General features: G+C 37.7%; 1 protein-coding gene across 1 annotated transcript; it reads right to left on the bottom strand.

The window, feature by feature from the left end:
• Positions 1 to 2,265: 2,265 nt before the first annotated feature.
• LOC136252557 (probable serine/threonine-protein kinase pats1) lies at positions 2,266 to 6,966 on the bottom strand. Its single transcript, XM_066045034.1, has 5 exons — positions 6,845 to 6,966; positions 3,557 to 5,210; positions 3,117 to 3,502; positions 2,760 to 2,789; positions 2,266 to 2,719 (listed from the first exon to the last, which is right to left on the bottom strand). Exons 2-5 carry the CDS (start codon positions 4,987 to 4,989, stop codon positions 2,439 to 2,441), a joined length of 2,130 nt encoding a protein of 709 aa, XP_065901106.1. The 5' UTR covers positions 4,990 to 5,210; positions 6,845 to 6,966; the 3' UTR covers positions 2,266 to 2,438.
• Positions 6,967 to 12,379: the final 5,413 nt, after the last annotated feature.

Below are 12,379 nucleotides of genomic sequence, written 5' to 3'. Positions count from 1 at the left end.
TCTGTCAGTCTCATATGCAACCTTGTGCAGCCTCATGTAACTCTGTGTAGTGTCATGTAACCTCATGTAACCCAATGTATAGCCTTGTGTAACTCTGTGTAGCCTCATGTAACCCTTTGTAGCCTCATGTAATCCTGTGTAACATCGTGTGAGCCTGTGTAGTTTCATGTAACCCTATGTATAACCTCTGTGTAACCTCATGTAATCCTATGTATCCTTATCTAAATTTGTGTAGCCTCATGTAGCACAGTTAGGTTCATGTAACCCAGTGTAGCCTCATGTGACTCAGTGTAGCCTCATGTAACTCATGATCAGTGTAGCATCATGTAACTCAGTGTAGCCTCATGTAACCCAATACGGTGTAATGCTGTGTAGCCTCATGTAACTCTGTTTAGCCCCATGTAACCCAATGTATCCTCACGTATCCCTATATACAGCCTCATGTAACCTTGTGTAGCCTCATGTAACCCTGTGTACCCTCATATATATAATAATCCAGTGTAGCATCATGCAAAACTGTGTAGCCTCATATAATTATCCCAATGTAAATTTGTGTAGCTCCACGTAACCCAATTATCCTCATGTAACCCTGCGTATAACCTCATGTAACCTTGTGTAGCCTCAGGTAACTCTGTGTAGCTTCATGTAAGCTTGTGTAGCCTCATGTAATCCTCATGTAACCCTGTAAAGCTTCATGTATCCCAATGTAGCCTCATGCAACCTTGTGCAGTATCATGTAACCCAGTGTAGCCTCATGCAACCTTGTGCAGTATCATGTAACCCAGTGTAGCCACATGTAACCATGTGTAGCATCATGTAACTCTTTGTAGCTTTAATGTAAGCCAGTGTAGCCTTATGTAACTCTGTGTAGCCTCATGTAATCTTGTGTAGCCTGTTGTAGATGTTGATCGCAAGGTTTGTAAAGATTAACGGTACATTAAGTAAAGAATTTAATGGTTTAACAAATAATGTTCATGGCTTAACAACTAATGTTTATGACTTAATAAATAATGAAAAGTACTATATATAGAAATCTTGCACATTTTTGGGTAAACAATATGAAGGAAAATTATTTCCATTTCTATTTTTGGCAGTGTAATTAAAAACCTAAATTTTGATACAAATGGCATCTCAAAGTTCAGGTTTTGTGCCAAAATGTGTAACAGGACAACAAATGGCACATAATAGAGAAGATACTTGTTATTGTCTTGTCATTTGAGCATTATATATTAAATAATGTAAATTATTGATTAAAAGAGTCATTATTTATTTATGAAAATGTACATATGTATAAACCATGTACAGCAAACATATATAACCTAGTTTTTTATACTTATTATATTGTTATAATTTTGATACAAACGGCACCCCATAACCAAGAGCTGAAAAGTGCATTGCAATAGCATAATGGTATAAAAAGTTATGAGTGATAGAAGTCTGAAAAAGTAGGCAAAACTCATGTGCCCACATGCCCTATATTCGCAGGCCCGGTCACCATTGATGATGAAAATAATGTATGATCATGACATACAGAAATTATTATTCTGGTGTGTCCTTGGACACATGTGACCACAACATGGAAAATCATAAGGTGCACATGGGAATGGCAAGGAGAGAAATTACACTAAAAAACAACAAAACAAACAACAAGAAAGTAACATTAAAGGTTCACAACCACTGCACTCAGCACAGTTCCTCACCAGAAGTATTCTTTTAACAATTCCAGCAGTTTCAGTAGCTTTCGTAGCCTGTTAAATATAACATCACACAATGAGTTGTAAATAGTGGCTAAGGATACTTATTCTGATGGTATTAGTAACAGGGAGTTCCTAATCTGTCCATAATTACAATCTGTCAGAAATCTTCCTTAATGAAGCTTAGTCAGCTTTTGATCTTTTGCAATTTCCAAAATTAATAATCTAAAGGACATGTACAAGTCAGCCTTCATGAATGGTTGGTGACTCAGCCGAAAGACAGAGATTGGAAGCTATGCAACATAAAACTTGATCATTATTATTGGCTAAATTCATGCACATATCTAAACACTCAAACTCTAGCTAGGGACAATTGTAATTAACAGTGTTGAAGATCCATGTAAGTTCTATACTTAAGGTGAATCTAGCTGTGATTGTATTATAAGGTAAACAAAATTATCTGCATGTATGTATGCTCTAAATGTGAGCAATTGATAATAGTGTCGACACATGCAACATGTGTTAGTTCATGTGTCCATACAATTGATGCACATCAATTGGCCTTCACAAATTCTTCACATTTTAAAGTACTTTAATGTAAATTTGTAAGAAAAATGACAAACCTTACATAATACATAATATAACTACTCCAGTTTTAATATTGTTAGTCAGCTGGGGGGGACATATACAAAAACAATTTAGAATTCTAAAAACTAAAAATATTTAATGTATATGCAGTTCAGACTAATAAAAGTCTTCTTTGATCTTTTTCACAATGTTTGGATAATTGGCTTTTTGCAGAGCTTCGACTACTTTATCCCAAGATACATCACCAATCTCAAAATAAAGGTTGTACAAATCTCTCTTGCAATCATCGACATCACCCTTGTTTGATTTTTTGATGATCTCAAGTTTGGCACGGTTGTCGGTTGGCAGTAGATAGGCTCCAAACTTGTACCAGTCGACAAGATCATCCAAGTATGTGAACAGATCCGGAAGGGTTGGTTCTGTAAGACAATGAAAGTCTGTTAATGTAAAACATAAAAGTTAATGTGTACCACCTACTTTTGTTTGGAGCCTTCCTTAGAGCACCTCCTAGATGGAATTAATACATACCAGTCACTCTAAGTACAAACCATACAGCAATATTAAATTTTGCTACATAAGACCACTAAGGCAACAATTATGTTACTATATTATACCTAGATCTTTATGGATTAATTTAGCATACTTGTGTATATATTGCTCCATATAAGTATGATTCATTATTGGCTTCAAAGTCTACAACAGATGATAGATTTAAAATCATATAGTCATGGGAAAGGCCAAGGAAAGTTGTTGACATGAGGAGAATGGGAAAGAATTGTACAGCCAAAATATCTCACTATAAAGCACATTTGTATAATATGCATTAAAACTTACGGTAATTTGGTGATGCAAGCAACAAGTCATACTGTTCTAGAGAGACAACCTTGCCACTCCTTGGACATACCAATTCTTTGTCATTCTTAATTTCACTTAATCGAAGATGAGGAAACTGGCTGCCTTCATGATCAATGGGACACTCCAAATAGCCTATTGGTTCCAAAGCACATCGAATAAGTGATTGGTGGACTTCTTTGATGCATTTTTGTAGGTGATGAAAGAGCTGCTGGCACGAAGATACAACTTCTTGGAGCTCATCTTTGGAAAGGTTGTTTTTATCAACAGATATGTAGAGTTTGATAGAAGAGGTTTGTGTACACTGTTGTAAGGTGAAGCACTGCTTCTTTCCTTTAAATCTGAAGGAGCCAACCCCATGGTGTATACTAGAAAGGACAAAGAAAATAAGATTCTTATGAATCAAATAACACTACACCTACCTCTGAATATGGTGACCATGTTTATTGGACCAAATAACTATCTTCACCAAGGTTTGGCTGAAAGCATCTTCTGGGATAAACTTGTCAGGGAAATGGTAAAAAATTACAACATCTTCTGGCTTTCTTTTGTGAAATTTTGCTTCATTGTAAACAAGCATGGAGGGTACTAGGTACACAGCACCTTTCGTCGGAGTAGCGTAAGAGTCATCTTCATCTGTAAACTTTGTTTCTCTAGACACTTTAACTGCAAGATGAAACTTCTCCAAAAAACCAAGAACAATGCTCTTATCTTTTGAACGATTAGCACTTTTTAAGATGTCATCAAGAAGTGCTTCCTCTAGCAAACCATAGTTATCATAACGGTCACATACTCGTTGAAGTTTAGCAGAAGATGGCTGGCAATTATCAGTGGAGATCACTGTTGACACCAGGTTTGATACTTCTTGAGGTGAAATAAAAACATGATCTCTCAAATACTCTTCCTCGGGGTAATACAGCAATGTGCCTTTCATGGTGAAATGATTCAACACCTCATCCAAGCTTTCTTTCAGGCCAGCCTTGTCTGCAATATCTGCCGCTTCCTGTTTCGTTATAATGTTTTTGCTTTGTGATTCTCTCAGGATATCAGCTTCAAACTGCAAGTATGAGATTGGACATTCCAAAACCATGGTCGGTGCTGCAGCCTTCAATGTAATTCCTCTAAGAGCATCAAATATTTGTGGATCTCTTTCACTGTTATCAATGAAAAAAAAAGCCTCCCCCATGGCTAAAGATTGGGGCAAATGATCCATAAATGGTTTTCCAGAAAAGGATTTTATCAGAAAAAGTCTCATCTTTTCTCTCTGTGCATCAGAGAGACCTTTAGCATGTGTTGCCACCATCACAATGGTAGGAATGCGATTGGACATATATGTAGGGCCAACATCTTTCCCACAATGACAGTAGACAGACAACATTGCTGTTTCGATGGCTTTCAAGTTGGTTTGCATGCCTCTGGCTGCCACTTTCTCTTGGAACCTTGTTAGTCGTTGTCGACAGACCACTGGTTTGTTTAAATCTTGAGAGGCATTAAAAGCAATAAAAATCACATCTTCCTGGGCAAGAAATAAAATATGTATGGTATAGTATATTTCTTGCCCTCCCAGATCCAGCATTACTATGTTGACATCTTCAGTGTAGATCTCCTGGGTGTTGATTACCTCTCTGACTATTGCTGCATCTTTTTCTTCCATCTTCTGTGGCTGAAAGTGTTCCTTGCCACCATCATCTGTAGATTCCTCTTGATGTAGAAAGGGTCCTTTTGCAGGGGAGGAGGGCTTCTTAACACTCGGTGTAAATGCCTTGATGTAAGCCTTGATTTCACTTCTGAAATGCTTCGGTAATCTCTCAAGGTGATGTGCGATATCTGTCTGTTTCCATTTTGAAACGAACATACGATCTACAGTGCAAGAATGTAGATGAGCACCAACTGTGGATGGTTGTTGCGGTTGAAAATCTTTATTCAAAAGTGACCCTGCAGTGCTGGTTTTGCCAGCGCCTTCGGCACCTAAGAAAACCAGTTTAAATTTATTTGCAGGTCTTTTGCCTTTCTTCAGAGCTTCCTGATAGGCTTTGATGGTTCTGTCATCAAGAGGTGTTAGGTTTTTTCCTGCACCTACGCATAATCATTTAAGTACAATAATATTAATAGTACAATAATGTTAATAGTAATATAACATTACAAATATTATGAATCTATGTAATTAGAGCACAGCATATGCTGGAAATGAGCTGAGCAGGAGGGCCATATCGTCACTTTTATTGGTTAATGTTTGTCTTAAGGACTGAGATACTTTAACAGAGCAGTCACCATTAATTGAATCTTAATATTTACCTTTAATTAACAGAAGTCCATTATAGCATTAAAATTTTTCTGGGGTAATGTTCTTAGACCCTCTAGAATGATATCCACATCTACTGTATGCTTCAAACTCTACTATGCAACATTCATTGTCAAAATTCACCCCTCACTCTTCCACCACAACTGGTGTATATTTTAAAAGGAAAAATTAGGAATTTTAAGTTTGATTAGAAATCATATTAAAAAAAATAGGGAAACAAGGGAGGTAAATATACTAATGAACATTTAATCCCTAATTCAGTTATTGGCTTAAACTTGTTTGTTTACTTGTTTGTAACATTATTATGACTGGTGAACCTGTGTATACTAGTGCTCTGCAATATACTGGTAATGCCATTTATCATGATAAATCATCATAACCGATTGTCATACCATGACATCCTTTGATAACTGTAATATCGAAACGGTATATCGATGAAAACCAGTATAGAATTGATTTTAATCCAGCAAGCCTTTGGTGTTTAATTACCCAATATGTTGATGGTTTAGCAGACACACCCTAAACAAAAACGTGAGGTTCTCACATTACAATACATGCCTACTTGTACTGAACTATATATATTTTTGGTTTTTGGGATGCATACTGCTTCATACTAGGCCCAAGAAATGATGCAATAGTTACAATAAAAAGCTAACTATATATTGATATACCATGATATTTTCCTGTTACTAATACCATGTATTCAAATTTCAATACCGCCAAGCACTAGTGCATACCACCTCAAAGAAAAAAGATGTTGTCTGCAGGGTTAATGTTTTCACTTAAACATGTGTCCCACTTAACAATTACTGGCTTGAAAGTGAAATGGTCAATAAGGTTCTCTTTCAGCTATGTTCAGTACGTTACACAGTGAAACAAATGAAGAACAGTATGAAAAGCACCTCCAGTCACCACAGAAAATATGGATGATTCCTGTTTTGTGCTACTGCAAATTGATACCTTGGGAAGTATCAACAGAAAGAAATGGGACACAAAGGAGGACAAAGGTAAGTTTATGATGTGTGCATTGTAAGTACTACAATATGCCAAAAGACACGTCTTTGGACGAAGTGACATCGAATAGTGAAAAAATCAAGCCCATAGCCTTAGCTGTAATTGAGTTATGCTTGTCTGAAGGCAACAGGCAGGCAGGTAGTTGGACAGTAGAAAATCCCATTGCACGTTTTTTAAATTTTTGTGACAACCTATTGAAAGCATTTAGGATTGTACAGAAGACACTTTTGGGCTTGGTTATACTACTGTCACGGTGCCAGGATGGTATCGTGAAGCTAGTTTTTGGGTGGCCAGAAAGACCCAAACCACTGTGATCCTTAATATACAGTACTACCATACTGTATGATAAGCCAATCTCAAATTTGGTAAAAAGATACATATATATTATACTTACCGCGTGTTTATACTGCAGATCGCTCTGGATGAGATCGCTTCAGTGCAATCCAGATCGATTTGTGAGCCCCGTTTATACTGTGAAAGTGAGCTCGCTCCAATCTGTAAAAAAACCTAAACCCACAATCATAATTTGCATCGAAGTAAAGGTTGTTGAGAGTAAAAAGGATTTTTGCTCTCTGAATCGCCAGGTTAGTAAGCATGATAAAGTCTAAAGTGTTGGCTTCGATGTTGGCGACTACTCTCAACTCCGTGTAGTTAGTTAACTATTGATTCACACGCGTACATGTTTGCTTTGAGCCCTTGTGTTGTTCTTGAAGCTGTGTTTCCTTATCGTCGCCTAAATACTTTGCTGTTGCTTCATTTCATCATTACAGTCGCCATTTTAGCTGTAACTGTCGGTGGGGACTATTCTACGGAACGGAACGGAACGGAACGGAACGGAATGATGGACTAAACCACGGAATGGAACGCTTTCTCAAATTGAAGCTTGCAACTTACCATTGCTGAAACTTCCCTTATAAGTTAGCGGTGGCATCTCCAGTGGGTGGTTAAACATAAGATAAAAAGAATTAACGGATCGATTGTGGGTTTTTGTTGGTTGTCATTAGTAACGAAGTATTATTGTGGGATGAGCTGCATCAGTGATATTCATCCATACGGAAGGGAACTTTATGTGAGCTGTTTTTCTTATTTAGACTTTAGAAAACAGTCTGGGCCGGTCTTTCAAGTCATAAGTCCGTGTATAAATAAAGCAAGCAGGAAGATACTGGTAACAGGAAAGAGCCAGCTGAATTAAAACTTGAAGAATTTTGTGCAGTGTGTGAGGAGCAAATATTTTGGCAGACCGCAAGGAGGGTATATTCTGCAAACATCACTGAAGTGTATGCATGGAGTTATTTATATATTAACAGCTGGTGCCGTGGACTAATGCCGTATTCAATACTGAGCTGATTTTATCTGTTGCACAATTCAAGGATGTGTCTGACTGCTAGCCTTGAATCAGGCTAAATGCCAAAACTCCAAGATCAGCCAAATCTCTATTATAAGCCACATGTGAAACCATGCCCATAGCCACCAGGCAAACGTGATTTGGACCAGGATGTGTGTGTAATTTCAATGTATCTAGTCAGACCTGAAATGGAACACTCACATTACTTACATACCACCTAAGAATCCTAGGATTTCTTAAGTGTAACATTTCACATGCTTCACTTCAAACAAAACAGGTTAAATTTGTTCGTCTATTTTCAAGTGATTCCCAGTCCAGCTGGTCCATGAAATTAAAATGGGATCACATGTATTTGTTACAGTGCGGGCTGTCCTGTGTTGGATCTACTCTAGAGTTGAGATTTCAAGGTAGACTCACTGCCAATGTACTGACACTAGTACTGTTGTAGCATGTTTAAGTGGAGGACAAATGAAATAGTAATGCTAGATTATTTATGTATACAAATTTTTCATAATGAAATTGATATCCCATTTTGATTTGTACTTCCACTTTGCAACATATTCAAGAGCAAGAAGCTACCACACTTAATCTCCAACCACTGTCATTAATTAACCAAGATCTCACTAGTCTGTAATTTACCTTACTGTAGTGATTTTATTGCTTCATCTGTATGTTTTCTTCATTTTCCTTTGAAGTTGTACCAAGAGTTCATAATAAGGTGGAGAGTGTCTAACTTGAATGCATTCACCTAACACCCTGCTTAAAGTAACACCTCGGCCTTATTTCAGAACATACACAGTAAAAACAAACTAGTGAACGTCACTACTAAATGTAGTGAACGTCACTACAAAAAGTAGTGAACGTCACTACTTAAAAGTAGTGAGTATTGTGGCAGAGCAATTCACTACTAAATTTTTACAGTGTAGGCTTTACCTTCTTTAGCAGCAGTAATCAACAGTTTTCTATCCCCCAGTAAAGGTGTTGATTTGATGAAAGGTGAACTTTACGCAGGGTGTTTGTACAAGCCATACTGAGAGTTAGACACTCTCCCCCATACACATCAGTATTATGAACTCTTGGTTGTACAGTATAGGTAAACAAAGATAAGTTTCTCTCCCATCTTATTCTAGGATTTCTATTGACAAGGAAAATTCAATTATTTGTATACAGGCTCAAAATTGAGAAAATATAAAGAAAGTGAATTAATATTATACAGTCAGTTTGCTTTTGGATATTTAATGTCTCCAACCACAACAAAATTCGATGAATCCATGCATCTCATCACTGGTCGTCTGAACATTCTGAAAGTGATACCTCACTCAATCAACCATATATTCTGTTTATTAGACTGAATAAAGTCATGATTACCTAAACAATCGCTTAATTAATGTTTTATAATTATCCTATTCCATTTTCCTGGACTGAGGTTCCACTGATAAAATGCAATTTCAGCAATGATAGCAGCTAGCCAAGCTGCAAGTTGATTCAGAAAGCATTCCATTCTGTAAAATAGACCCCATCCAGAATTCAACTCAGTACTCAGGCTGAGATATCTGACAATAGTCCACTACTCTGTTAATGAATCATTGATGTTCACACAATATAGCCTCCTTGAGGTATCTGAATGTTTGCTCCTCACACACTGCACAAAATTCCTTTAGATTCTACTTAGACTGAGTTGATTCAGCTTGTCACCATACTTGTTTCCTTTGTAGTGTAGCTATACACATACTGATTTATGCCGATTAGAAAGGGCTGGGCCTCAGACTGTACATTCTAAAGTCAAGTAAGTAAACATAACTCACATCAGTACTAGTAAAAACAAGTCATGCATTAAGTTCCCTACTTGATATATCCGAAGATAAACACACTGAGTCAGGATATGCATGCTATATTATTGGAACGAAAAATGATCAGCGGCGCGGCGCTTCCAAAAAAAGTTGACGGTGAACGACTATCGAAGATTTACGAAAATTCCATATAAAAGTACTTAGTCTCGCGTGGCCAGACCGCTTTTTTTCCGTATATTGGGTGGGGAAAAAAGGGTCTGGTGCAACTCCAATAGCTGTTTACTTCTGAGTCGTCCCCACATTCCAGGGACGCTAATTGAATAACATTGGTCACAAAGGAGGTGCCATGACGTCAGTAAAACTATGAAGTATTCCTACACTCCTGCTCCGGTTGTGAGTCTTGTTACACGATAAGGATTAACTTTCAAGACGCTATAAAAGAGACATCGGAGCAAATTAAGATTCGTTTAAAGGATAAACAGATCTCTAGTTAACTTACTGACGTCATGGCACCTCGTTTGTGACCAATGTTATTCAATTAGCGTCCCCGGAATGTGGGGACGGCTTAGAAGTAAACAGCTATTGGAGTTGCACCAGACCCTTTTTTCCCCACCCAATATACGGGAAAAATCGGTCTGGCCACGCGAGACTAAAAAGTACTGGGTAGTGAATGCGGCTCGAAGTATAACTCGCCTTTTAAGCTACAAGCAGGTTTTCTGTTGTCGTGAACGATTACCACAAGGCCACGAAAAACTCATATAAAAGTATGGGCAGTGAATGAATGTTCGAACTGGAACTCGCCACTAAAGCCACGGGCCTGCTTCTTCTCGCCGGATGTACTACTTCTTAGGTAGAAGGATATGTCACTTAGTAAGAATTGCTCGTAACTGATCTACCGTCCATGTAATGAATCGATTCGCATTCCGTTCACCGTCATGACGTATGAAAAAATCACGTGTTCATTAGAATGTATTCGGCAGTGCATATCCTCTATTAGTACTTCGTTACTAATGACAACCAACAAGAACCCACAATCGATCCTTAAATTCGTTTTATCTTTCTTGGGGTACGTTTGATTACCTGCTGGAAGTGCCACTGATAACTTGTACAGCAATGGTAAACTGCAAGCTTCAATCTGAGAAAGCATTCCGTTCCGCAGTTTAGTCCATCATTCCGTTCCGTTCCGTTCCGTTCCGTTCCGTTCCGTAGAATAGACCCCACCTAACTGTCCGTACTTTTATTCCGTTTATTAGAGTTAAATCGAACTGCAAGGTCACAACTGTTTACACGCAGATGTCAGTCGAATTGAATCGAACTGGACCACCTCAGGTAGGTAGCCCCATTCGAATTTGCATGGCTCGATTCGGCATGTGTTTACACTGAAGCGCTAATCGGCCCGGATCGAATTACCCCACAATAGCTCGAATTCTACGTCTAGTGTAAACACGCTGTTAGATGTGGGAAAATCCCTCTTTGGCTGGTAGCTAGTTATAAACAATGCCAAGGTAACTAGAGACTCTTCCACATACAGCTACATATTAGGGCTGAGCGATACTGCCATTTTAGTATCACGATCAATACTAAAGCCACTATTCACGATACTGAATAGTTCACGATACTTACAAATAAGTCAATCATAGCTGGTGCTACATAGCATATTGCTCAGCATTCCTGCAGGAAGTCCTTATAGGTGATAGCAAACTAGCCACTATCATCATTGTAACAGTTATTGTAACATTTGCTTTGAGGTTGTTATGGTGTTCACACCTCTCTGCAGGGGAAACCAGATGGGTGGACTTAATCATTTACAAGGATTCTTAGCCTAGTACTGCATAACAAATGGATTTTCAATAACAATAATGTACAGGCATGGTATCACGATAGTTAATAATAAAATATCGCGATATCGATACTTTCAAAATATTGCGATATATCGCTAAAACGGTAGTATCGCTCAGCCCTACTACATATGCCATGGTGTGTAGCTATACAATCATGTTTCTTGTTTCACAACTTCCCTATATCATTTTAAATTAACAATCTAATGTACTTTATTTTCTAAGTGACCTTCTCAGCAAAAACCCACCTAGTACACACAACTTTGGAACTCTTATTTTCTTAGCATTATCTACAGTGTCCAAGAAATAGATCACCAAAGTTTCAGCTTAATGTGGTGAGTAATTTGTGGAATTACAGTGCTATATACTCAGTATGAAGAGCAAGGAAATCAATTTGCACAGCGATTATGCTGAAAACAAACTACAGAACAACAAAAGCTTACATTTGCAGCCATAACTTCCGTTAGCAACCTAATCCAGGTTTTAATTTGGGTGCGACTTGGAACTTTCAAAAACTGTTATTTCATCATTTTGGTAGATGATTTTAACATCAATCTACTTTCTCCTTCAAGTGCTCAATCTCATTATACAAATTTATTATCTGATTTCAGTTTGATTTAACATGTTTACCAGCCTACTCGTGTACATTACAACTCAGCTATCCTTATTGATCATGTTATTGTTAGTGACATATTAAACATTAGTTAGTCAATTCAGGCAATTGGTGTTGGTGACCATAATGTGCAGATAGTGGATTTTGAAGTTAACATTTTGTGTAGAGTTCCTAGAACTATATGGACTCGGTCACTGAAGAAATGTGATTGGAATCAAGTGAGAGTCGCTTTAAGCTCTGCTCTTTGGCATATAATTTCTGTGGGCATAGTGGTTTTCCTGCATGCCTCTGTGTGGACAAAGAATAAGGCCATTCCAACCGCATGCAAATACCACACATGCAA

Source organism: Dysidea avara, chromosome 4 (genome assembly GCF_963678975.1).
Source record: "Dysidea avara chromosome 4, odDysAvar1.4, whole genome shotgun sequence".
In the NCBI taxonomy this organism is placed as follows: Eukaryota; Metazoa; Porifera; class Demospongiae; order Dictyoceratida; family Dysideidae; genus Dysidea; species Dysidea avara.
Note: the sequence above shows the minus strand (reverse complement) of the source record. Positions and strands in the feature narration are given on the sequence as shown.